The sequence below is a fragment of the Vombatus ursinus genome, unplaced genomic scaffold (assembly GCF_900497805.2).
Source record: "Vombatus ursinus unplaced genomic scaffold, bare-nosed wombat genome assembly UNPS02014166.1, whole genome shotgun sequence".
Classification (NCBI taxonomy): domain Eukaryota; kingdom Metazoa; phylum Chordata; class Mammalia; order Diprotodontia; family Vombatidae; genus Vombatus; species Vombatus ursinus.
Genome location: NW_020953944.1, coordinates 444404 through 472056, shown reverse-complemented (window position 1 = coordinate 472056; position 27653 = coordinate 444404). Strand labels below are relative to the sequence as shown.

Sequence of the window (27653 nt, the reverse complement as noted above, 5' to 3'; positions counted from 1 at the left end):
CAGTGGGGCACAGGGGGCTGTTGTTTGCCTCATCTTTCTCTTTTTTTTCACTTCAAATTCCACTTTTCATGGAATAGTACTGAGTGAGTCATTGTCTCTGGAACTATCTGCAGAAAATGTCATGTAAACAAATCCTAAGCCTTGCAGCAGTGGATGCTATTGAGTGTTTGCTTACTGCCTGCAGGGAAGGAGGGAAGGGAGGGAGGGAGGTGTTCGATATGTTATAGACAGACAATAACAAGAGAATAAGAGGCCTGGGGTGAGTTCCCAGCTCTGGTGCTGCCCTTATAGGATATGGACAAGTCATTGATTACTCTCCATGTATCTGATTTATGAGCGAGGGAAGATAACAGTATTTTGGTTAAACTGTGAAGATGCCGAGGGACCCTCCAGTCCCCCCACTGCTTCCATTTGCTTGGTATGGGAACAAAATGACAAAGACAGATGTGAAGCAAAAGCCCCCAGTGCCAGAGATTGAAAGTCAGCTCAGCTCTAGGATGAGTCATGCTCCAAGAAAAGTCTGCAATTCCTAGACCTTGACGTCAGAGGCCCTTTCAGCACTAACTCCTGATGCCCAAGAGAGGGGGTGAGCAGTAATGAAAAGCGTCACTCGTGCGTCAATGCTCTGAAGTCCGTGGCTGGAAGCTGCGTGTTCCTGACAATATTATCGATTCATAGATTTAGAGAGAGAAGGGACTTTAGGGTCCACAAGGGACCGCCCCCTCATCTTACAGATGAGGGACCTAAAGTTGATGGAAGTTAAATGGTATCATAGTGTGTAGACTGCCAGCCCCTGCATTCAGGAAGGTTCATCTTCCTGAGTTCAAATCTGGCCTCAGACACCTACTAGCTGTGGGACCCTGGGCAAGCCACTTAACCCTGCCTGCCTCAGTTTCTCCATCTGTAAAATGAGCTGGAGAAGGAAATGGCAAATCACTCCAGTATCTCTGCCAAGGAAATCCCACATGGGGTCACAAAGAGTCAGACACAACTGAACAACATCTCAAATGAGATCTAAAGCTCCCCAGACTTTATTCCCCTCCTCTCCACCCATTACCCAGGGTTCATAGCTTCTGGCTGTATATAGTATAAAACGGAATGGACTTGTACCCAGACAGTAAACAGTTCAGCCCATGCCCTTTCCAGTGGGCCTGTCCCTTCCCATGGAGACAACTGGAGGGGTCCAGGCCCTGGATAAAGGGAAAGCAAACAGGTTTATCACCTTCACAGAGGCCTCCTCCTTTAATCCAGGGCTCCACCCTCCTAGAGATGTGAACTGGAGAGTAGGCAGGTCTGACTTTCTAGTTGTATCCTCTTAATAAAGGCTTTTTGATTCATTCATCCACACCCTCTACATATATACAGAAAATATATAATAATAAATAAAATAAATAAAAAAATATACATAGAGTGAATTTAAGAGAAGGAGCAGAAGGGGCCTAGCTCATGTTTCCCTTTATACTTTACTTCCATTAAAGCCTTCTTCCATTGCCTGATTGTGGGGTGGAAATTACTCTTACTTTTACATGGCTGAGGAGACCAAGCTCTGGAAGCACCCAAAAGCTATCAGGGCTCCAAGGATGGGCCCAGTGATGGCGACTGCCTGTGTCTATTCTCCCAGAGGAGCTGGCCTAAATTCAGAGAGGCCCATTGTCAAGGGGCCAGAGGAGGATTCCTCTGTCAGACCTAGTAATTCTCAAATACCATGTGCTCGGTTGAAAAGGGGTTGGAGTTATTGGGGACTGCTCCACCTCCCCACCAGCCCACAGAGTTCCCTCCCAAGGACTGTGGTTTATGGCTTCCAAACAAACTTTGGTTGGTCACTGAGTTTCTCATCTCACAGCAGGTACCAACCTACCTTTTCCAGGGGATTATTCCTCTTGTCCCTCCCCCCAAACACTCCAGGAAAGCCTCCCTCCTGGCTATTCTGCCTTGGACATTCCCTTTCCTATCTCTTTGGCTCTAACTGCCTCCATGCTCGCTTGGGGTCCAGTGTCCCCTCAACTCAGCCTTCAAAGCTCAGCCCAAGTGGCCCTTCCTAAGCAAGGGAGGCCTTATTGAACACTGAGTGATCCTCCAGCCCCAACAGCATTGATTGCATTGATCCCCTATGTACTTATTGAGTAGCTGCTGGCTTTCCCAAGTACTCGGTGAGCTCTCTGAAGCCAGGACTGTTTCATTCCTATCTTTGTGTCCTTAGCACCTGGCACGGTGCTTGGCACAAAGTAGGTCCTTAATAAATACTTATTGATCGAATGATTATTCTCCTGTAGAACTATGGCTGGGAGGAATCATAGGAATCACGTGTCTAAACTGGCTTTTTACAGAGAAGGAAACTGAGGCCTAAAGGAAATAAATGGTAGAGTCAGATCCTTAGACTCTAAATAGATCAGAGCTTTGGTCATCTGTAGTGAGGAATTAAAGGAGGCAAGAGAGGGGCAGAGGTGAACAGAAAGAAGAGCACGGCGGCACAGAAGACCCTAGCAAATGCTTCACCTTCCCAATGCCTCCCTCCGCCATTATGGGGATGGATGGAAGGTGCTTGGAGAGAAGGACAGGGGCATCTGGCATAAGCGACAAAAGGATGTGGAATGCCTTCTGTTTCGGATACTTCCATCTGCAGGCCACAGGTTCCTTCCAGTGGGCCAGAACCTGCGGGAAACACATGACTCGGATCCCAAAGATTAACAGATGAGATAAAATTAGGTAATAAATAAAATAAAAGCATCAGCCCAGATACCGAAGCCTTTTTCCCTGCCATTTTGGGAGGTCTTTCTCAGGGCTCAATGACGTGTAATACCGAGACCTCTTACGGCCTTGGCAGCTGCCCTCTGGGTCACGGTCTGTCAGGGATTCCTGAGTTTGGTTATCTTTGGGGGCCCCCAAAATGTGAGGCCCAGAGAACCACCCGCAGAAATACGAGGTGAAGGGAAGATTTATGGCTCCCCTTCAGTGTTTACAAACCCAAGCCTCACCTACAGGAGCCCTTCTACCAAGTGAGGAAATCTGCTAAGGAAGAATGTCCCTTCCCCTACCAGACCTTGGACTTCATGGGTGGAGGGAACTTTGAAGGGACGCGCCCCTTACTGATTCACATCTGAAAACATCCAGTAACTTAATGGTTTTAGAGAAGCGCCACCCAACCTGCCACTCAGCCTCTCCTAACTTGGACTCCTCCTTTCTTCACATCAAGTTCCATGAACTGGGCTCTGTCTCTAATGGAGCCAAGCAGGCTTTTGGAGAAGTGAAGGAGAGCCATGATTGGCCCTGGCACCACTGGCTCCCAATCTAAGCCTTGGAAAGGGACTGGAGGCCATCTGGTCCAACTGGTCCCTGATGGGTGTGGCCCTTCCACTGGACTGGAAATCCATCTCACCATGTGAGCCCTTAGCTTATTATCTCTCCATCTATTCAACGCAAAATAGCTCAACTCCCTCTGTCAGTAGGTCAAGATACATTTATCAAGCCCCTGTTCTGTGCCCCGTAGTGTGGTAAGCATTGGGGACACCTGCCTTCAAGGAGCTCACAATCTAATGGGGGGACAACATGAGAACACATATATACAGAGCACGCTATATACAGGATAAATAGGAAATAATGAAGAGAGGGAAGGCCCTGGAGTCTTCCCTGGCCACAAAAGGATCGAGCTTAGTTTGTGAGGATTGGTTCTTGATGGAAGTAGAAACCCCAGATTTCTATTCGCTATGCTTTTGGGGACTCTCCCCAATTCCTGTGGGCCACTCTTAGGTAAAAGCAGCCGGAAAAATCCAGTCACAACTGGGTGGCTGAGAATTTCTTAAGGACTTTGGGTGTCAAAGGGCGGGAGGCTCCCTAAGAGACCAGTCCAACTGGTCTGGTTTTGCCTTTGTGTGAACACATACTGGCAGGCCAAGGGATTAGCTCAGAAATGAGTGGATTAGTTCAATTTCAGGTGAAGCTGTAAAATGAAAATCCCTAATTTTGATCAGTTTTATCAATAAACCAGAAGAGGAGAGCTGAGACAGGTGCAGCAATAGCAAATGTGCCAATCAATTGAGGGATCCAGAAGGGAGCTGGCTGGGGTTGAGGAGTGGGAGCATTCCAGGCCTCTGGTACAGCCTGGGGCAAAGGCTCGGATGTCGGAGTTGAGGCATTAGAATGCCCAGTTAGGAACATCCAGGAGTCTGGTTTGGCTGCCGAGTGCAGTGTAGCCTTCCCCTGCCCCTCTTAATCCCAGCGCTTTCTCTTTTTAATTATTTCCTATTTTTTATACCGCATATAGCTGGCTTTGTACATATTTGTTTGCAAGCTGTCTCCCCCGTTAGAGGGCAGGGACTTTTTTGTCTTCTGCACATAGTAGGCGCCTAATAAATGTTATTGATTCATAGAACGAAGAGCAGGTTAGAGGCACGTGGTGTTGCAGGGGCATTAGGGACAACCGTTGGGCCGTTTGGAGCTGGGGCCACAGCCAGACCTACGGACTCAGGGTCATTTTGGGGGGCATTTATGGGATTTCCTCGCTGTACGGCCAGCCCTCGGAGAATGACCCTGCTGCAGGGGGCAGCGGCGGGAGGCTGCTAGCCTCGTTTTATAGGGGTGAAGGCGCGCAGTCGGAGACGGGGCTCGAACCGACGGCCCCGGACAACCTTCTCTAACTCTCAGAAAAGGAGGGGGCCAGGGCCTCCGTAACCAAGGTAACCGTCTGAGTCAGGGCACCCGGCCTCAGCCTCTCCCTCCTCCTTCTCGGTCTCCTCCCAGGGCTCGGCGGGGGGGGGGGGGGGGGGGGGCGGCCCCCCCCCCCCCGGGCCGGGGGGCGGGGCCCCCCCCCCCCCCCCCCCCCCCCCCCCCCCCCGGGCGCCCCCCCCCCCCGGGGGGGGGGGGGGGGGGGGGGGAGCGGCTGCCGACTGCGCACGTGCGGACCTGGAGGCTCCGCTCCTCCTCCCCCGCCCTCCGGGCGCCGGCGCTTGGGCCCCGCCGGCCTCCGTAGAGGCCCGTCGCGAGCTCCACGTTGGCTGCGCAGGCGCACTTGGCGCGTCGCTCTCCTGCCGGGCCTCCGTCGTCGCCGTAGCTGCCGCCGCCGCCGCCGCCGCGGCTGGATGGATGGGGGCGCGGGGGCCAGGCCGAGGCGAGGAGGGGAGGGTGGGGAGCGGAACCGGAGCCGGTGCCGGAGCCGAGAGCAGCAGCAGCAGAGGCCGCGGCTGCGGGGGACGCGGCCCGAGGCTGAGAGGAGCGGAGCCGCCGCCGCGTCCGTGAGGCCTCCGCGGGGCCCGGCCCGAGGCCCGAGGCCCGAGGCCTGAGGCCTGAGGACCCCGCACCATGTTCAAGAAGCTGAAGCAGAAGATCAGCGAGGAGCAGCAGCAGGCGGCGGCCCAGGTACCCCAGGGGGAAACTGAGGCCTGGGGGGAGGGGCAGGCGAACCACGCTCTCGGGCTGAGTGATTGACCCTCGAGACCCACGAGTGACCGGGGAGGAACCGGAGCCCCCGACTGGGCCAGGACCTCCGACCCCAGAGGCAGAGCCGGTTCGGAGGCCGGCGGCGTGCCTCAGTCTCCCCCTCTGTAAGGCGGGCGGGACGACAGCCCCGCCCCCCTGCCCCGGGGACCCTCAGACCCTCCCCTGGAGACGGGGGCGAGGGCTGGCCCTGTTCGAGCCCCCGGGCCCTGTGCAGGTGCGGTCACGTGCGCGGGAGGGCCGGACTCCCAAACTTGGCCCCCTCCCAGTCTCGGCCTGAAGACGGGGACCCCGCCCCCGGGGTCCTCCGTGAGCTCGGCCCGAGGGTCTCCCCGCTTCAGCCGGGCCCTTTGGCCCCGGCGAGGTCCGGCCGACTCTGCCCCGTCCAGCCGAGGAGTTGACCAAAGTAGCGGTGACGTCACGGGTCCTTAACTAGCAGAAGCAAACTTGGGCGGACTTGGGCCTCCGGGAGCGCGGGTGTCCCACGTCATCCGCCCTCATTAGCGAACTTTCCCAACAACGCGGCGGACCGGGCCGGGCCGGGCCGGGCCGGGCCGGGCCGCGCCGCCCGAGTTTTCTTTCTTTTGAATTTTGTGCCTGTAACTTCCAGCTGATACTTTAAGAGTGGTGGCGGCAGATACCCGGCTCTGAGGCTGGGCAGAGTGCCCTTTGGCCCTCGTTAGGAGACTGGCAGGCGGGTGCTCTTATCTCCTTGGATGAAGTGATTCGCTCAGAAGTGTCCGATCAGGATTTGAACTCAGGTCTTCCTGACTCCAGGGCCGGCAGGCAATCTACTGGGCCGGTAGAAAAACCATAATTTATTGCTCTTTAGTCGTTTTCACTTGTGTTTGATTCTTTGTGACCCCATTTGAGGTTTTCTTGGCAAAGACATTGGAGTGGTTTGCCATTTCCATCTCCAGCTCATTTTACAGGTGGAGAAAGTGAGGCAGACAAGGTAAGTGATTTTCTCAGGGTCCCACAGCGGAGGCCAGATGTGAACCCAGGTCTTCTGGACTCCAGGCCTGGCACGCTGTCCACTGTGTCACCTAGCTGCTCCTAAAATCATAGATAGCTGATATTTATTTGGTGCTTCAGGGTGGGCGTAGTGCTTTATAGACATTGTCTCATTAGATCCTCACACCAGTTCTGAGGTAGCTATTTTCCTTTTTTTTTTTTTTGGAGGCAGTCAGGGTTAACGGACTTACCCAGAGTCACACAGTTAGTGAGTGTTATGTGTCTGAGGTCGGATTTGAACTCGTGGCCTCCTGACTCCCCTGCTCTATGCACCATCGGCTGCCCCTTATCCCTGTTTTACAGAAGTGACTAATGAGCCTCTGGGTGGTTAAATACTAGTACACCTTGGTTCACACAGCTAGTGTGCGTCTGGAGCAGGATTTGTACAAAGGTCTTTCTGACTCTGCCTTCTCTACGTTATGCCACGCTAGGAAGCTGGGTCAGTCGGCTAGTCGGGGACCATTTATTAAGTGCCAGCTATGTTGCAGGCAGGGTGCTCGGTTCTGGGGATGCAATACTGATTTCCTGCCCTTCTGGAGCTCCCAGTCTGAGGAGAGGGAGGGAGATCTGAGATGACTGTCTCTTGTCCTCGCATACAGCCCGTGTAGTTGAGTAATTGGGAACAAGGCTAGTTACGTGTTTTCAGGCTGCCACATCCGGGTCTCAACTTTCTCAGTTGGTTTGTTACGTAGAGTTTCCAAAATCCGGGGATTGTTGTTGTTTGTCCTTCATTCTCAAAGATGACTGCTGACATCACTAGGGTGATGTCTGGACCTTCAGGTTGATTGGGTTTAAGTGAGACGGCTGTACAAAGTTGTCAGCCTCATTATCTCCCCCAGTCATTGAAGTCCAGAGTCAAGACAAAAGTCTGGGTGACCTTGGACTTTCTCAGTGAAGTTTGGCTGAGGCCACTCATGGGGGTAACCATGTAACCATTTGCTTTTTGATTATTTAGAGAATAATAGTGGAGAGCACTCAGAGCTTTGTGCCAAGTTATGCTGTGCTGCTGAGGATCCTGGGAGACATCAAAACTTATAGGCCCCTCTCCATAAGTGCTTCCTAGTGTTGTACTAGTATTCCTAGTGTTTGTGTGGAGGCGACTCTGGCCAGGGCAGCACAGGCTCGGACAGATTTTGCTGCCTTGGAAAAGCCTGGGGCCACGGGGCAGCTAGGAGCACCGGCCCTGAAGTCAAGAGGACCTGAGTTCAAATTCGACCTCAGACCAAACACTTACTAGCTGTGTGACCTTGGGCAAGTCACTTAATCCCAGTCGCCTTAAAAAAAAAAAAAAAAAGCCTGGGGCCCTGATGGACCAAGCTACTGTCCAAGAACAATCTGGCTGAAGAATTGCCAGAATTTTTGGTCCATGGTGATTTTCCAGGAATATCAGGTTATCAAAAGCATTAATCTGCTGGAGTGAAAGAAATGCCTTCACTGAAGAAATTACAGATTCTTGAGTCAACGACAATATGTGTTAAATATGAGGGATACAAAAGGGAAGAAATGAAATGATACCTGTCCCCAAGAAGATGAGAAATCAGCAGAGAAGTAGGACACATGGGGAAGTAAATAAAAGTTAGATAACATGAGGGAAGCCCGAGAGATGCCCAGCAGAGCCATGGAGTCATTTGGGTTGGGAAAGATCAGGTTGTGCAGATGGCCCTCTTTACAACATAAAATGTTTCTCTGGGCTGTATTTCCCTCGAGTAGGATTACTGGGTCAGAAGTTCTGAGCAGTTTAATGGCTCCAGCTTAGAGCCAGGTTGCTTTTCAAAGTGATCACACACCATTACTTTTATGAACACATACACCACTAAGTCACTTTGTCTTTGCTAATGAATGATTGTGAGGTGGTAGTTCATAGTTGTTTTAAATGGCATTTGTTTATTTGTGCGTTTATTTACTATGAGTTTCTTTTGGGGATTGTTCATATCATGATTTTGTTGGTCCCCTAGAAGTTGGATACTTAATTTGTATCAGGGCAATGTTGGTAGAGACTCAGGCCTTATACTCCTAGGAGATGTGTACATGTTTTTGTCTATTTTTTGGTGGTTGTTGTCAGACCTGGAATTTTATTGGGATGGAAAACTCCATGTTTGGAAATTCCTAGCAAGGAACATTTGCAACTCTTATTCAACTTTTAGTTTTTTTGGGGGGGGGGGTAATTGGAATTTAGTGATTTGCCCAGGGTTACACAGCTGAGTGTCTGAGTCAGAGGCTGGATTTGAACTCAGATCCCTCTGACTTCAGGGCTGGTGCTCTATCCACTGTGCCACCTAGCTGCCCCTAGCTTATAGTCTTAACTCTCTGTATCTGGGCCACTGAGAGGTTGAGGTAACTTGTTCTGGGGTACACAACTAGTGTATGTCAGACTCAGGATTTGAGCCTCAGTCTTTCTGACTCAGAGGCCTTATCTTTGTCCCCTGTGTCCCATTGTCTAAGTGGTGTGACCTACTCAAATAATACTAGCCTCTTAGCATGGGTAAGTGAGTCAGTCAGCAAGCATTTATTAGGCATTTACAGTGTGCCAGGCATTGTGCTAACAGTCTAATGTGGGGAGACTGCGTCAAAATAAGAGGCTACCTTAAAGCATGGAGGACAGCTAGTGAAAAAGCACAGAATCAGGAGATGGGCTGTAGTGTTTGGGAATAGGCAGCAGAACAGTGTAGCTGGATTCTCGGGTACATGTGTGATGAGACTGGAAAGGTAGGAAGGAGCGAGGTTCTGAAGAGCATTACTTGGTGCATGGAGGACTTAAGATGGGCTCCTGGAGGTGGTAGGCAGCCACAGGAGTTCTTTGGGTAGAGAAGGATGATACGGTCACTCTTATGCTTTAGGAAAATCACTTTAGAAACCCAGGAGAGGATGGGATGTAGTAGGGTGAACCTCAAGAGCCAGAAGGCTTCTGCAGGTGTCCAGGTGTGAGGTGATGAGGACTCAGAATATGCTTGTGGCTGTTTGAGTGGAGACACAGGGATGTATGGCTGAGATGTCATGAAGGTAATGATAAGATCAGGCACCAGCAGGGCGGTGTCAGTGTCAGAAGAGAAAAGGGAGAACACATGAGAGATGTTATCGAGGTCAAATAGGCCTTGGCAGTAGATTGCATACAGGGCTGGTGGTGAGAAAGCAAAGAGCTGAGCGTTTTTTCCTAGATTGTGAGCTTGGGTGACAGGGAGAACGGCAGTACCCTTATGTGATGGGGACTGGAAGAGGGGAAGGTTTTTTGGGGGAAATAATGAGTTCAGTTTTGGACATGTTGAGTTTTAAGATGTCTAATGTCCAACAGGTAGTTACATATTTGAGCCTGGAGGGTCAGCAGAGAAGTTAGGGCTACGTAAGTAGATTTGAGGATAATTAGCATAGACATGACAATTGAATCTGTGGCACCTGATGAGATCACCAAGTGAAGAGGGCCCAGGATAGAGCCTTGGGGGTTCACTCAAGTTAACAGTGACCTGGAAGAATGTCCATTGATGATGATTGAAAAGGAGCAGTCAGACCAGTAGGAGAAGCAGGAGAAAAGAGGGCTATGAAATCCTAGGGAGAAGAGAATATCGAAGAGGTACTGAGAGTGTTGGAGGTCGCAGAGAGGTCATGAAGCACGAGGGTTGAGAAAAGACAGTGAGGAGATCATTCGTTCCTTTGGAGAGGTCTGAGCCAAATTGTGGAAAGAAGAGAGTAAGAGGGGCGAAAGTGGGGGTACCCACTTGTTGGCCTTCAAGAGTTCAGCCGCGAAAGAGAGGAGAGGAAGGTCATGACAGCCAATGGGCATAGATGGATCGGGTGAAGGTTTTTTTGAGGGTGGGGGAGATATGGCACATCTGTAGGCAGCAAGGAAGAAGCCAATGGAAAGGGATAGATTGAAGATAAGTGAGAGTGGGGATGATAGAGGGAGCAGTCTGTTGGATAAGATGGAATGGCATCAACCAATTAACATTTATTAAGCACCTGCTATGTGCCTGTGGTTGTTTAGTTGTTTCAGTCATGCCTGACTCTTCATGACTCCATTTGGGATTTTCCTGGCAAAAATTCTGGAGTGGTTTGCCATTTCCTTCTCCAGTTCATTTTACAGTTGAGGAAGCCGAGGCAGACAGGGTTAAGTGACCTGCCCAAGGTCATGCAGTAAGTGTCTGAGGTCATATTTGAACTCAGGTCTACCTGACTTAGGTCCAGCACTCTATCCATTGTGCCACCTAGCTATCCCCCCAAATAAATACCTGAGTGGTTTGCGATTTCTTTCTCTAGTGGATTAAGGCAGACAAGTGAAGTGACTTGCCCAGGGTCACGAAGCTAGTAAGCATCTGAGGTAGGATTTGAACTTGGGTCTTCCATACTCCAGGCCCAGGTGTTTATCCACTGCCTCCATAAATATGTAGTGGTAGTTATTGCTTTTCGGTCATTTAGTCCTGTTCCACTCTTTGTGACCTCATATGGACTTTTCTTGGCAAGGATACCTTGCCATTTGCTTCTCCAGTGGATTAAGGTAAACAGTGGTTAAATGACTTGCCCAGGGTCGTACAACTAGTGTCTGAGGCTGGATTTGAACTCAGGTCTTCCTGACTTCAGGCCCAGCCCTCTATCCACTGAGCCACCTAGCTGCCTCTATTATATGCATTACGTCCACCATGTGCCTAGCACTATGCTAGATGCTGGTGATACAAAAAGAGGTAAAAGACAGCCCCTGCCCTCAAGGAGTTTACAATCTAGTAGGGGAAGCAACATGGAAACAAATATGTACAGAGCAAACTATATGCAGGATAAATAGGAAATAATCAACAGAGGGAAGGCACTAGAATGAAGAGTGGTTGGGAGAGTCTTCCAGTGGAAGACGGGATTTTAGTTGGAACTTGAAGGAAGCTTTCTTTCTAAATTTCCCTTACACTCGTAGAAGGATTTGCCTTGGCAAGGAGAAGGGCCGTCTCATTTGGTGAGGAGATAGTGGTAGAGGCATCTTGGTTCTGAAAAATGAGGAGGAGGGAGAAGAGAGCTCTTTTGGTAAATAACCTCATTTTTTTTCAGGAAAATATGAAGCAAGTTTCTCAGCTGAGATGATGGGAGAAAGGGAACCATGAGAGGTTTGAGGAAGGGTGAAAACGTTTGGAAGAACCTCTGTGGTGGTGCCCACAGTTTCACAGCTAGTAAGTGTCTGAGGCAGGATTTGAACTCAGGTCTTCCTGACTCCAGGCTTAGTAGGCTGCCCTGTGTCGTCATCTAGAATGTCTGCGTGGGGCGAGCGAGTATGAGAAGTTGAGGATGACGCCAAGGTTGGGAACCTGGTGGTGCCCTGTCTAGTAATGGGGCAGAGCAGAGGAGAGGTGGGTTTGGGGGAGATGACAGATTCTGTTTTGGATTTGTTGAATTGGAGATGTCTGTAGGACATCCAGTTTGAAATCTTCAAAAGGCAATTGTTAATGGGGGTTTGGAGCTCGAGACAGACTAGGGCTGGATATATTGATCTGGGTGTCCTAAGTATAGAGATGATAATTGAACCCTTGGGAATTGATGAGAATGCCAAGTAAGAGGGTAAAGAGAGGAAAGAGGGTACAGAACCGAGCCTTGGGGTACACTCCATGTGAGTGGGTGTGACGTGAATGAAGATCTAGCAACCGAGGAGCCATCGGACAGTAGGAGAACCAAGAGAGAGTAATGTCACCAAAAAAAAAAGGAAAACTGATAAAGAACATTTCCTGGAGAAGGGGGTCCAGAGTTCAATGCTGCCGAGAGGTCAGGAAGGATGAGCATTGAGGAAAGACCTTCATATTTGGCACTTTAGAGATTATTGGTAACTGGAGAGAGCAGGGTTGGTAAAGCATGGTGAGATGGTAAGCCAGATTCCTCAGAGAGTGAGAGGAGAGGAAAGGTGGGGACTCGAGAGAGAATTTGTTTCTGTTGCTTCCTTTTGCAGATGAAGGAAACATAGAGCCCGAGAGGTTTAAAGATCTGTTTAAATTTACAAGGCCAGTTGAGGGTCGTGTCTTCTCTGACTCCCAGTGCGAGGGGGAGAGGAGGGTGGCCCTTTCCACAACCTCATGTGGACTCTCCTTTTTTTTGGTGGTGTTTGGGAGGATTCAGCGTGGCCTCTGACAGAGAGAATGTGGCACTAGAGGTCACAGCACTCCTGATTTTTATGATTTTCCTCCATAGGTCCCTTCCAGTTCACCTGCCCCAGCAGGGACCAGGAGCCGGACATCTTCTCTTACAGAGCAGCATGATGATGGTACGCCCAACAGAGAGGTCAGTGTGGAATTGATTTTCTTATCATTTCTCACAGGAGGCACACATCAGTTGTGACTCACGTGGCCAAGGTGTTAGGTGTGAAGGTGGTGGAATTTCATTGATGGGTGTTCTTTGGAAATAGTAACAAAGATCATAATCTCTACCAATAGGAAGACTAGGCCAGTGATTTCACTATCTAGGGGACTGTGACATGAGAATACTTCTGCCAATGCAAGTCAGCACCTTTTCTGCAGACGCTCATTGCCTAGAACATGGAGAGAGCATTGGCTTTACAATGATCGTCATAAACCCTTGTTTTGAGAAACCTGGCTTTCTTTGAACATTTTTCCTTATATAGAAGAATAATAATATATCTTAAGTGTTTAAGTTGCATATCAGTTCATAAGATCATAGAATTAGAACTGATCGTGACTTTGAAGTTACTTAGGTCAGCTATCTCAATTATTTGTGAGGAAGCTGAGGCCAGAGTACCATGCTCAGGGTCGTCCATGTAGTAAGTGGCAGGGCTGGAATTTGAATGCTGGTTCTCTGACTCCAGATGTGGTGCCTTTAATTTCTAAAGCAGCTGTGAGGGAGGGAAAGAAAACTCATTTTAGGAATGAGAAAGTTTAGATTAGACATGCTGATTCTCTGCACCCATAGTTCAAGCAGCTAGACTGAGAATTGAGGGTAGATTTTAATTAGGCTTTTTAATCATAGACGTTCCTGGAAGTCTTTAAGGTTTACAAAGGACTTACCATATGTTCTCGTGGGAGGTGGGGGTATAGCCATTGGGCTCAGAGAGGTTCAGTACTCCTGGTCATGTGTTTGAGTGTCCAAGGCAAAATTTAAATCCAGGCCTTCCTGCCATTAAATCCATACTCTGTCTTCCTCAACTTCAGGCTTAGGGTCTCAGTCATTCTGCTGGCTTCACACACACACACACATACATATGCATATGCATACACACACTCATATATATTATTTTTTTAATAATATGTAGTATAGAATACCACTTGATATTTTCTCCATTTTACAGATGAGGAAACTGAATCATAAAAATCTATTAGCATTTGTTCTTATCCATTCTACTGTATCTTTAAATTTTGTCAGTTGGTTGTAATTTTAAAAGTGATGCTGACATTTTCTTTGAATTCTTAACTCATATAGTAAATTCATATATTTTTAAACTTTGTTTTCAGGGTTAATGTTGTGTTATTATTTTAATGTTTATTCACGGATGTAAGTAATTAAAAGGAAGTAGAATGATTGCTACCCAAGCTTCCATAACAGCTTAAAGACTTTGCTACATAATTGCTTTTTAAATGAATTGTAAGAACTACTTTAAGTGTTTGTAAAGTAAACATACTCAAATTGTTCTTTTCCACGTAGGTGGGAAAGCTTGCCTCCTTGAGGCAGTTCTTTGTAAAGACCTGAGACTTGCTATCAGACTGACCCAGGGAAGCCAGGAGCTCATTTATTCTTTGGCCTTTCCCCCATGACGGGTTTCCTTTCATTGCTCAGTGACTTTGCACTTCATTGGGCCAGTTCGAAAGCTTCTGCACAGGGTAATTCATTGTTCTGTGAGATAGACTGCTGTCATCAATCCACCATATCTACCTGCTGAGCATTTTCTGTACTATTAGGGAACTTTTGATAACAAACTAGTTCTTAAACTTGAATGAAATTTTCAGTCCTAGGCCTGGGTTTTCATTTGTTAAGTCAGTTTCTAGTATTATATTTAATTAAAAGTACATTTTCATAGGGAGAAGCTATGTAGCCATTGCTTTCTGGCTTTTTACTTTTGGTATATGACTCCTGTATTGTCAGGGATACTGATTTTTTGAGTCTCAAAATACTATTGGCTTCTTTTAAAGCAGAAATTGATTTATGCATTAATTTGATGCATAAAATTGGTTGTCTTTCAGTCATAATGCATAGACATAATGTAGTTCAAGTTCTACAAACATTATCAAGTGTCTGCCATGGGCAGAATTCAAAATAAATGCTTGGTGAGTCACAGAATTCAGAAAAAAATATAATTTGTGCCCTTTTGGAGATTACAGCCTTTTGGGGGACATGACATACACAGACACCAATGATACAAAATAATCGAATTGCACACGAGGTGTGAGCAGAGTGCTAAGTGACGTGTTATTTGGATAGGGGTGAGGGAGGTTTTTGGCTTTAAAGGTTGGCTTAGGAATTACCTAGCTGGAGAAGAAGGTATTCCAGGTTAGGTTTAAGCAAAGATGCTTAGTAGGATAGTGTGGGATGTGTATGGGGTGTGACAGAGTCCACTTAGCTATACACTAGAGTTTGTGGAGGAGAGTTAGCGTCAGAAAATGCATCTTTGGTGTACAGACTTACTAGCTAGATCAAAGGGTATGCACAGTTTTATAGCTTTTTGGGCATAGTTCCAGATTATTCTTTAGAATGGTTAGTCTAGTTCACTACTCCACCAACAGTTCATTACTACACCTGTTTTCCCTCGTCACCTCCAGCATTTGTCATTTCTGATAGGTGTGAGGGTGGTACCTCAGAGTTTTATTTTGCTTTTCTCTAGTCAATAGTGATTTAGAGCATTTTTTTCATGTGACTGTAGATAGCTTTGATTTCTTCTTCTGAAAACTGCCTGTTCATATCCCTTGACCATTTGTCAGTTGGGGAATGACTTTTATTTTTATAAATTTGACTCAGTTCCCTATATATTTGAGAAATGAGGCCTTTATCAGAGAAACTTGCTATCAAATGTTTTGATATTATTTCATTGTCTGTGGTACCTTTTAGTAAAGTATACTGTTTTTGCTTTTGCTTTGTCTGCGATTGTGATTGCTACGCCTGCCTTTTTTTTTACTTCAGCAAAAGCGTGGTAGGTTCTGGTCCAGACCTTTATTCTAACCCTGTGTGTGTCTTTCTATTTCAAGTGTGTCTCATGTATATGGCGGGTAATCGGATTCTGGTTTCTAGTCCATTCTGCTATTCACTTGTTTAATGAGACATTCACAGTTATGATCATTGACTCTGTATTTCCCTCCATATTTTCTTCTGTTTGTCCTTCTCTCTCTTTATCCTGTCCCTCCTCGAAAGTATGTATGTATGTAGGCATGTGTGAATGCATGCATATATGCTCATACACATACATGTGTGCGCATATACATACATGCAGGCATACACACATGCGCACACAATATATGTATGTAATATGTGTATACGTATACAATATGTGTATATGTATATATAAGTATATATAAAAATAAAGGCAAACATGGATTCTGGGCTATCTATCATCCTTTTTGCTTTTCTCTAGAATTAATAGAACTTGATGCTGAATTTGAGAAGTGTGGAAGAAGGAAAAGTAAGAGTAATGATAGTAAAGTCTTACGTTACCTGAGATCCTTGGGGAACTGAGTGTTGTGGAGAAGTTAGTCTTTTTAACCAAAGGTTGATCTGAAATCTTTGTTCCAGCCCTCCTTGAGAATCTTGGTAAAATGGAGAAGTTCAATTTTCTGCCTCAGTAAATATATTATGATGAAGCAAACTGAATCTTTTCAATGATTACTGTCTTTGGGGTTATCAGAAACAGGAATGTGAATTACAGAGAACTGTACATTGGGGAGGCAAACGAGAGGGAGGGAATACGAGTTCCTGGAAGTTCCTTGGGAGGAAGGCTCTCTGCAAGGTAATTTCCTAGGGTCAGTCAGACTTGAAGGATGGTGTTGTGTCCCTCTTCTCTTCCCCTTGTAGAGATAAGGATAAAATAAATACTAGTAGAACCCTTGAAGGGGAAAACAAGTCAGCAGAGGAGTAGTCTTAGCAGAGGGGCCTTGGGAATGAGAGAGGAGTCATGTAAGTGCCTCAAGTCCATTTTCACACAGACCTCTCCCTGAGTGATTGGTACCTCACATCTGCTCTCATTTCTGGGCCCTTCCTTGTATTTTTTCTCTTAAATTCCTGATACCAGTATTTCAGTCATTTACCATTTTTCTTCTAAAAGCAGATTGTAGCAAAAATTCCACTTAATTCATAGGCTAAAAGCCATTCCTTGTAACAGAGAATAAGAAAGATAAGGGAAAAAGCATTTCAGCAAAACTAACCGACCCATCAGCCATGCTCAACAGAGCCCCTCATCTCTGCATCCTCACATCTCTGGGTCCAGATGTGAAGGATGACTCCTTTCTTATGACACATAATTTGTATGCGTTATCAGGATAAATTACATTGCTCTTTCTTGCCTTTATCTTTTTTTACCCTGAGAGGGACTTTTTTGGGGGAATGTTTTTTACTTTCCTCAATAGTAGTTGCTTGACTAGGAGCCTGTTTCCTGGAGAACATTATTTATATGCAAAGATTCTTAATTTTGCTTTCTGATAGAAAGTATGATGCAGTGGATTTAGGGAAGAGGGGTGGAGAATCAAATGACAGATTAATCAGTGACCTCCAAGGTGTTTAATTGATGGCAGCTTAAGAATATGTTTGTCAGCCCCAAGGCACTGGTCATGTTGCTTCATCTGTGATGTCTTTTAAAAATGCAATGTACAATGTGCAGTAATTTCTGTTGTCTTTATTGCTTCCAAGTAGATCAGTTTATATTATGATGTAAGAGAGCCTGAGATATAAATTCTTGGCATCCTCAGACCTTGATAAATATACTTGGATGTTCTGGATTGTTCACTGTATCTGTAAGCCAGACATCAGGTGTTTTCGAGATTCTTAGAACTGTACTGAAAATGTTTGATGTTTGGAAAGAGCTTTTTTGATGTTTTTCCCCTTGCTGGATTGACTTTAAAGGTTTCTTAGCTATGACTTTGCCGTTTTGAAGGAATGTTAGTTTCATAGGTGATGCCTGTGACCATTTGTCATGGCATTTTCTATGTTTTTTGGTGCTAAACTCTGTGTAGTTTTGCTGCATTGGCATAGTGCTAAGTGTTGAGGATACAAGGAAAGGCAAAAGACCAGTCCCTGACTTCAAGGAGCTCACAATCCAATGGAGGAGACAGTTTTGAATTCTCCAATGTCTGTGCCATCAGAGCGCAAACTCTGGGCAAGTCCTACCAACCTGGAAAAGCATGAAGTCTAAGCTTAGTGACTAGCTCAGTATAGAGAAGTTTGATGGCAGAAGACTGGCAGCTGGTCCTCTACCCCCACCCCCGAGCCAGAAGCCTGAAAATTCCTCTCCCGTTTTCTTCTGAGAGGCTAGGATTGCCCCCCTCCACAGTTAGTGGTGACACATGAAAGGCACATCCCTGAAATAGGCTGGGTTTCCTCTTACTCTTCACTGTTGCCTGGAATTCAGAGGTGGCAGTTGGGAGTGTGGAAAGAACACAGACCTTTGAATCAGAAGACCTGGCCACAGGCCCAGCTCTAAAGCATTTTGTGTTACCTTGGCCAAGCAGGTTGTCTCTTGGGGATTCTGCTACAAGATGAAAGGGATTGGATGAGCTGACCCCTCGAGCTTAAACATTAGGAATCTCTAAAACAAATTCTTGGACTCCTCCTGAGTTATTGATTTACCAGAAGTGCTTTATCCTAATGCTGTGGTAACAACTTTCAGAATTTACAATTTGATGAAATTATGAATGAAATGAGTGTGTGTGTGTGCGTGTGCATGTGAGCGCGTACATGATCCCTTGTTTTCCATCACAAGATCAATTGCTTACTATTTGGAATTTTTTATTTTTATTTATTTATTTTTTTGGTGAGGCAATTGGGGTTAAATGACTTGCCCAGAGTCACACGGCTCGTGAGTGTTATATATCTGAGGCTGGATTTGAACTCGGGTTCTCCTGACTCCAGGGCTGGTATTCTATCCACTGTGACACCTAGCGGCCCCTATTTGGTATTTTTTTAAATAGGGCAACTTTCTAAGCTACTTAAGTTGCAGAGGACCTTGCAGCCTGCATTGTGAGAGGGAATTTCCTCATTTCGGAGCTCCGCTACCCATAACATTAGAAGTCTAGCCCCTCTTCCCTGTTAAAAAAAAAAACAAAACAAAACCAAAACCCAATTGAACTGCTTGTTTAATATTTTAGAAGATTCATGTTGCTGTTTTTTGCATGTATAATAATATTTCAGTATCTTAGAGAATTTTCTCCAGGATAACTAGACTATACTGCAATCGGAATATTCAGAACATGGAGCAGTAACAAGCAGAATCCTGAGTATTGTCATTCATAATTATTCAGAAGTGGTTGTTGGTTTTTTTAAATGCTTGAGTCCTGAAGGCTTTAGCGATGTGTGTGGGGAAGTCCCCGGTGTCAGCACTCCCTCAGCCAGTTCAGCTATCACCGTGCCTCTGTAGAGAAGAACCTGAGGAGCTGATCATCTAGCCAGCGTCCTGCACTGATGCAGCCTAGGAAGACCCCGACAGGGCTTCCTGATCACAGTCCAAGTGTTTTATCCATAATGCCATGTCAAGTCGATTGATATCAAGCACCTGCTGTACGTGGGACACTGTGTGAAGCACTGAGGATAAAAGTCCAAACTGAAAGAAATTATGCCCTCTGGGAGCTGGCATTGGAACTGAAAAAGCTGAGGGGGAGTTGAAGGCACTTGCTGTGGGCATGTGGTAGAGAAATTCCTGAAGAGTTGGGCATATAACCTAGCCTTGAGAGGAATGAAGGCCTGATGGATGAGGGTGGGGTCCCTCCCTTTCAAAATGGAAGCTCTGGGAAGAACCAGCCAGTCAATGATGGGGTGAACTTTAGCTGCAGGGATGGCAGAGGGGACTCCCAAATTTGAGAAGTATGGGAGGGGAGTGGCGTTGTGGGGCATAGCGGGCCAGAAAAAGTCAGATGGTCGGGAATGCTGCTTTCTTTGAACGTATTTAGGGCAAAATACCTTACTGTGGATGAATACACATAAGTGAATGGGCAGAGATATTTTGTGTGCGTGGGCAGGGATTTTTCCTCTCTACATATCTGTCTATATGTGTAAAAATGAACAATTCAGCACTTCTTAGTGTTCCTCTGGCATATTTACCTTTATGGGCATGGGTTCCTTTTTTTTTTTTTTTTTTTTTTTGGCTAGGCAGTGGGGTTAAGTGACTTGCCCAGAGTCACACAGCTAGTGAGTGTTACGTGTCTGAGGCCAGATTTGAACTCAGGTCAGTGCTCTATCCACTTTGCCACCTCGCTGCTCATGGGCATGGGTTCTTACATGAAACTGTTTAATATGCTACTTGTGCATTACTTTGATGCTTTTATAGATTTTTACAAATATACCATTTAAAATTGTATCATAGAAAAGCTATGAGATCTCAGACTCCTCCCTGACTTCTCTTCCTTATTGCTTCATTATTACTGATTAAATAATCTTGATTCAGTATCAGTATTGCTGTGGCTCCTGAGATCTAAAAAATAGAGGTGGTCATCAATTCTTAATCCCTTCGAAACTGCCTTTTTACTCTGCTGCTGGCCTGAAACTCCAGCTGATGGCTTCCCTCTTGCTAACTCTACTGTTGGTCCCCTCGTTTGTTTTTCCTCTTCTTCTGCCACCTCCTTGGTGCTGTCCTCCTTGTTTTCCCTTGGCTTTTGTGAACCTGCACATGTGCTTCTTCTCCCTTTTAGACTTTTCCTGCTTTGTCTCTTTCCTGTCCCTTCGTTCTCCTCCTGCCTCTTACATGTGGATGTTTCCCAAGCATCTGTCTGGATTCTTTTTCTCCCTTTATAAGCTGATCTCCTCCTGTGATTTTCATTATCTTCACTTTGTAGATCACTCTCAAAATCTTTGCTCCACTTCCCTTGTCTCTTCCTAGCTCATTCATTCATGTAGCAAACATTCATTAAGCCCTCGTGTGCAAAGTACTGTATTAAACAGTAGAGGATAGCCAAAATATAGTGAGACACAATCCTTGTCCTCCCAGGGCTTCCAGTGTAATAGAGGGGTAAGAGCCAAATATAGTTAACCATAATGCATGACATCACATGCTGAATGTGTTAGTGAGTTACAAACAAAGTGCTATGACAGGCTGAGGGATCAAGTTTACTAATGGCCCCGGGCCTGGGGAGGATTAGGGATGGAGATAACCTTTGAAAGGAAAGGAGCATCATTACAGGCATATGAAACCCGGCAGAGTTGGAGGATGCCTGGGACCTGAGGCGTTTGGAGGGCAGGCTTGCCTCAAGCATAGAGTGCCCGTCTGGAAGGGGAAATGGTGTCAGGTTATGGAGGGCCTTGAATGCTGGCGGAGACCTTTGAACTTTACTTGAGGCAGTAGGGAGCAATGGTAGATTTTTGAGCTGAATAGGGACTAGATCTTTCTATGTAAGAATGATTATTCTGACAGGGTCATATATGGGATGAAGGTTAGAGTGAAGGCAGGAAGACCGGCTAGTAGGTCAGGTTTTCAGTGGTTCCTTGAGGCCAAGGATGCTTTGTTCCCCAGTGCCTCCCACAGTGGCTGCCCCAGAGGAGAAGTTGATTGAATCATTCCTCCAGCTGGCCCTCTCAGTCCTCCTCTTCTTCACATTCTCTGTTTCCCTCCGTGCCACCACTGTCTTTCCAGCCACAAAGACTTGGAGTCCTCATTGCTTACTTCTCCCTCCATCCACACAGCCAGTTTCTAAGTCTTGTTGTTTCTACCATGAAATATTTGTCATATCTATTCTCTTCTCTCTCACTGCAACTACTGTTTCAAATGTCCATTTCTTTTCTGCTAGTCTATTGGAATACCTGGGTATCTGGGTGTCTTGCTTCCAACTTACTGTTTTTTCATTCTATTCTTCAGATTGTCGTAGAGCAGGCCTGCGTGACTTGCAGGATTTCGAGCAGCCTGTGAAAAATGTAGAGGATGTTTTCCTTTGGTGGGCTGCAGGTTGTGCAGGCCTGTTGTAGAGTATTCTTTCTGATGTAATCCTCTGGTCACATAACTTCTCTGTCCACAAACCTTCAGGGGGTTTCTAGTGCTTCCTGAGTAAACTTGCCACTCCCGCTGGCATTCAAGGCTTTTCATAGTGTGGCTCTTCTAGCCACACTTAAACCTTTTGGCTGAACTGGGCCATTCTCCAGCCCCTCTTTGTGTTTCTCCTCTTGTCTCTGTGCCCTTGCTTGTGCTATCCTTAAGCAATCTTTCCTGCTCCCTTTCCAATCTCTATGGGTTGAAATTTCTGCCTCTCTTTAGGTTCTGTGTCCTTCATGAAGCCTTCCTAGACTGAAGATTACTTCTTTCTCCTCCTCAAATTTCTTTTCTTTTCTTTTTTTTTTAGGCAGTTGGGGTTAAGTGACTTGCCCAGGGTCACACAGCTAGTTAGTGACAAGTGGTTGGTCTGAGGCTGGATTTGAATTCAGGTCCTCCTGACTTCAGGGCTGGTGCTCTATCAGAGCACTGTGCCACGTAGCTGCCCTGACTCACTCTCTTGTATTAATATTTGTATGTACACATGTGTATCCCCAATTAGATTTCAATTTTTTGGAAAGCAGGATCTTGGTGGTCTCATAGAACACAGAGTCCTATACACATTGGGTGCACAATAGTGTTTGTTGAATTGATTAAGAACATTATGCTTAATGAAAATTGGAGAACATCTGTGCATCGTGCTTTTATGATTTGTTTTTTCATTATGTGTTTTGTTTTCATATTCTTATGTATTGCACTGAATGAAACAGCTTCTAGCTGGGATTTTAGCAGAGCCTGCTTTTCTCTCTGAGTACACTATCTTTGCTTTGGATTCCTCCAAACAACCCAAACCACAGATTGCCTGTGTGGTGAGTCCTGCCACCCCTTTGAGCACTTCCTTTGGGGAGAAGAAAAGTGTGGTAATAATAGAAGGCAAACCTAACGAATGCTGCTTATCATTTAGTGCCTCTTTGAGGTGTCTTCAATTATTGGTTGCTAATCATGCACTAAAGATCAGAGAGTAATAAATAGCTGAATGCTTATGGCTCATGGGCTGTGTGGTGTCTTTTAACATTAAAAAAAAATAACATTGCTTTTATTTTATAGACTAGAATTAAATTGTCTTGACCTCTAGATCATCTTCCATATACAATGTTAGTTCATTACTTAAAATTAATATGCACTGCTTGAAATCTCTGTGTTTTTGATATAAATGTTCAAGAATGCTTTCTGAAATGATTTATGTTTTAAGGAAAAAGTGAAATATTAGGTATAAATTGGTAATGTATCATAAAATCACTGAATTTGAAAGTTGGGAAGGACTTTAGCAGTCATTCAGTTCAAACCTTCCATAACATCTGGGGCAAGTGGTCTTCCATGCTTTTCTTGGAGAACTCTGGGCAGGAAGAGCCCTTCGCTCCTCAATATCTAGATAACACCAGACTGCTAGACAAGACAACATTGGAATAATTCAACGCACCTCTTTGGAAGAGGAGTCATTTTCTGGGTTTCAAATAGCATTAAAATTCTTAAATTTCTTTTTATTATTTTTTCTATGCAGTAGTTCATTAGTATTTTAAAGTTCATGTTGTATTTTTTTGTAGGGACAAAGGGATTTTCTTTTAAACATTTTCATAATTATCTGGCATGTTCTTAAATTTACCAGAAAAGCAAAATTTAAGGAAGATGTTTAATGTTTCTGTTTGATTAGCAATGACTGAAAATAGCATTCTCTTTGTTTTCTTGTTTGCTTTTAAAGGGAAAATAGAGAATTGAGCTCTTCTCCATTGAGGAGTAAACAGACAACATTGATAGCTTAGAATCGTGGAATCTTGTTCTAAAGTTGGAGATTTGATGTTAGTTGCTAGTACTTCTGATCGTAGGATGTCCTTCTGCCAATTTCAGTTTATTTAGTCAAGATTTGGCCTAGCACATATGGGACCAGCATCCTGATTATTTCCTGATTTTCTTATAGATGAAGAGGCTTAGAGTGAGATTTCTCTTGACTGATTGATAAAGGTCTTTTTACTTAGGGGGCATTGTTACAAAAGAACATTGAACGTTCATCATTTGTAAAAGGAAGAACACAGAAGTGTTACAAAGTATTTTAAAGAAGTGGACACACATGCTCACATTTCTTCCCTCTCTTCCCCCCTCACCCCCAGCAATTATTTTTCGGCACATCTAGAGACAGTAAGCACTAACTGCTAAACAGAAGTCTTGAACTACTGTAATGAATAGGTTAGAGTTTGTCATGAACATATTTTAAAATACAGTGGTACATATTTTAAAGTGGAACATATTTTAAAATACAGTGTCATGAACATATTTTAAAATACAGTGTCATGAACATATTTTAAAATACATTGCTAAGATGATGTGGAAAGTGCCTGAGAATTGCTTATTATGGGGGCTCAGCCTCACCATTATATTGCTCGAGTCATTTATTTGTCCAGAAAATCCTTTCCCGCAGAGAACAGAAAGGAGAACCTTTGGCTTAAGCTTATGTCTGTATCTAATGTATTAGAAAATCCATACAGAGCCAAATGTGAAATAAAATGGGTTTGGTCCAACTCATTTTACTGTGCTCACTGTCTAGCTACCTTTTCTGATTTTCAGAATTAGTGGGAAAGCCTCCAAAAATTTCTTCCCGTAAAGTCTAAAAAAACTCAAGCACAGACAAAATATATAAATATAGAACTTTGTCTTTATTAGCCAGCAGAGCTTGCAAAGTATTTGTAATTTGGAGAAGAACTTTTCTATAAACTTGGGTTTGTAAGATTGTCTGCGTACAAAGATCATCACTGTACTCATTTATAGATGCTAACCAGCAGAACATTTTAGCTAACCAGATTGTATTCTTAATGAGAAAAACCAGTAGTGGGTTAGTAAATAGTCACTCTTTTTCATCTACTATACAGTTTAAAAAAAGATGGAAGAGGAAACTGAATTTGTACTTTTTTCCTCAAATTTATAATTAGTCACAATAGTGATTAAAATATATAGTTGAATGAATTCTTCCTTTTTAGCTGGAAACAAATTCACATATAAGATGATGTAATTAAAAGAGATCTTGTCTAGTTATCTGATCCACGTCCCTCATCTTGCAGGTGAGTGACTCACCCAAGGTCAGACAGGTAGCCTGTAGTGGGGCCAGGGTTCAGATTAGGGTTTTCATGACCAGCTTTTGCCTCTAGAACAAGCTGTCTTTCTGGTTTATGCACAGGTGTCATAGGAAGTACCATCATGTCGTTAACAAAGCACTATTTTTTTCTTTCTTCTTTTTAAAAATTAATTCATTTTGATTTATCAACAATCACTTCCATATGCTTTTGAGTTTAAAAATTTTTTCTCCCCCTTCCTCCCCACCACCATCCCCAAGACGGCGCACATATCTGATATAGGCTATACATATACATTCCTATTAAACATATTTTCACAACAAAGCACTATGTTGGAAATTCTTTTGTAGGTTTTTTTGTATTTATTGCACAGTTAAGCACATGATAGCATCCTTAGAGATCAAGTAGTCTAATTTTACTAAGGAAATTGAGTCTCAGAGAAGATAATTGGCCTGAACAAAGCCTGAACACACGTTTGAGGGAAGAATTGGAATGAGGCCCCTGGCCCCTGACTCCTAATTTTACTATTGCTATACTGCATAGACTCTCCTGATGTCATGTTTTGCACTGAACATAAGAATTCTTTATTTCTTTATATGAATCATTTCCCCCCTCCAATATTAGTCACATCATCTAATCATGTTAAAAGAAGCCTTTTTTAACATGGCAGATAATTTTGTTTTTATTGAGGTTTAAATTACCCATCCAACTTTTTTTTAAGAGTCTGAGTATCCAGTGAGTGGGAGATTTGCTGGTTTATGAGGCATTTTGAATTTGTTGGGATACATAGTATAGCATATTAGTGTGTGAAAAATGATACTGCAGCATATAGGAGTAGGGGCTCCCCATATGATATGGTTGTCTGTTTTGTTTGGCTTTTCTTCATGGGTAATGGGGTAGTCCGTAGACCAAAGGAAGACAAAGGTTTATTCATGTGACACTGACTTCCAAATTTCTTTACTAGCCACTTTCTGAAGGAGGAGAGATGAAGGAGGCGTCTGAGTTAAGAAATTCCCTATGTGCTTTGTGTGGTGCTCAGCCCCTTTTGGTGTTGTTCCCACCTAATCAGCAGCTCACAAGTGAGCTCTGGAAAATTGTTTGGTAAAATATGGAAACATTGAAGTTCAGGTTCATTAGCTATCACATCCAAGGCTGAGTACCACTGTGCTATGTGGCTTTTGTTTTCATGATCATGGAGCTTAGCAAAATTATGTTTGATTTATATATACATGTATATGTGTCATATCTGGAATTGCAATATAATAAACAAATCAAAATATAGTTTAGTGAAAAAAATTTTCTTTTTTCATAAGAGAACAAGGTTACATAGTATAAAAAATAAAACTTTCATTTAGTAACAGTAGCGTTTTATATTTGATTTAGACTTAGTGCCCAGTATTTGAGGTACTTAAATTTCTTTACAAAAAAAAAAAGACCTCTTTAGACATTTTTCAATATAATATAATTGCAAAAGTGTTATTTGATCTTGAGGCAGATCATTTAGTAGTAAAATTTCAGTCATAAGAACTGTAAAATCTTCTAGATATTGACAAGGCTTTCTTTTATGAGTCAGTGGAAATGTTTTGCATACATATAGTTTTTTTCCCATTAGTAATTTCTGTTTCTTGTACACTGATAGTTTCAAATTTATTTGTATAAATATTTTTCCTTTTTACTCTCTTTTTTGGTGTGGACTTAACAGCTCAAGGAAAGGTAATTTGGATTATATATTACGATAGGTAAATGTTGACATTACCAGTATTTTCTATCATATGTGTTTATCATTTATAGTATTCTATCAAAATGATTTTTTTGCAACTTGGTGTTCTTATTTTGGGGTAACGGCTTTAACAAAAGGATCAGGATGAGCATTGTGTGATAACGTGAATGTCAACTTTGCTGTACTAATCCCTTTATTTTATATAATCTATATTAACAGCTGAGTTTTCTACTACTTAACACACTAGCTTTGGCTTGCATGAAAGCATTATAATTAATAAAAATTAAAACAATTTTTTTTTACTAAATATGTGTATTATGCTGTAGAATTTAGATGTTGTTGCTTTTAACAGGATGGAGAAATTTTTTTTATATTTTTCCTGTTTTCTTTAGCTTTCCATTTTCCTGTCTTTTTCCAGACTACATCTAGCTACACGCCTCAGAAATCAGCTGACTGCATTAATGGAAATGAACCAGCTCCTCAGGTCTGTTCCCTTCCACTGCCTTCTAAACAGCAGCATAAAGAGGCAGAGCACTGTTGGTTTTTTAAATGGTTGACTTTGTGGAGAAAAAAGGTGGTCAAATAATGACTCCATATGTACTGTGATAGATGTTAGGCTTCCATGATAGGCTCCTGAATCAACAACAGATATAAAAGTAAAAGCTCCAATCATCTGTGATAATGAGCATCTGCAGTGGTTACCAGGGCAACCAGGAGAGCCTGCAGCAGCTCACGTGGAACTGAATGTGATGTTGGAAGAGGCTGTGGAATCAACATGTTTTCTTGGAGTCAGCCATGAGAACAATGGGATATGGATTTCTCTCAAAAGATATTTTAGTTAAAATACATTTTAAAACCAAACGAAATTTCTGTTTCTTTGATTTTGATAAAAAAAAATTTAGAAAGTTTGCTTCAGGCATTTTCAGATTATTGATTTTCTGTTCTGTACTCCCTCACCTCCACTTGCAAAAAGCTGCACCTCCCTTTTGCAGTATTCTGGTTCCCCATGTTTCTTTCTTTTTGTTTTTTTCTAGGAAGGTCTTAAGATTTTTGGCAGTTATTTTCTATGGGTGATAACCTCCCTAGCCTTGATTGTTTCCCCCCTCTCACATAATGGGGAGAAGCAGTATGTTCACCCTAATATAGACATGGGATGTTAATTAAGAGCTGATTTTTGAGGGGAAGTGTTAGTAATGTAGAAGAACACTCAAAAGTACCTGTTTACCTGAAGTCACTTAGGTAAAAAAGACTAGGCTACATGACAGTTTGTCTGGCACATTGTAGGGACTTAATGTTTAACACTTGATTGTCC

At 44.1% G+C, this 27653-nt stretch overlaps 1 protein-coding gene across 6 annotated transcripts in view; it reads left to right on the top strand.

Moving 5' to 3' along the window:
• The first annotated feature begins 5245 nt into the window (after nt 1–5245).
• GOLGA4 (golgin A4) overlaps nt 5246–27653 on the top strand; it is a 98668-nt gene continuing 76260 nt past the window's right edge. For 3 of the 6 annotated variants that reach the window (XM_027859356.1, XM_027859354.1, XM_027859353.1), the window contains exons 1-4: nt 5246–5352; nt 12592–12681; nt 22270–22368; nt 26760–26825. In XM_027859356.1, the coding sequence (XP_027715157.1) occupies nt 5296–5352; nt 12592–12681; nt 22270–22368; nt 26760–26825 (312 nt within the window). In that variant the 5' untranslated portion in view covers nt 5246–5295. Of the gene's footprint in view, nt 5353–11525; nt 11586–12591; nt 12682–22269; nt 22369–26759; nt 26826–27653 lie in introns of those variants that run through there. The other 3 variants (XM_027859357.1, XM_027859359.1, XM_027859358.1) reach the window with 3 other exon arrangements.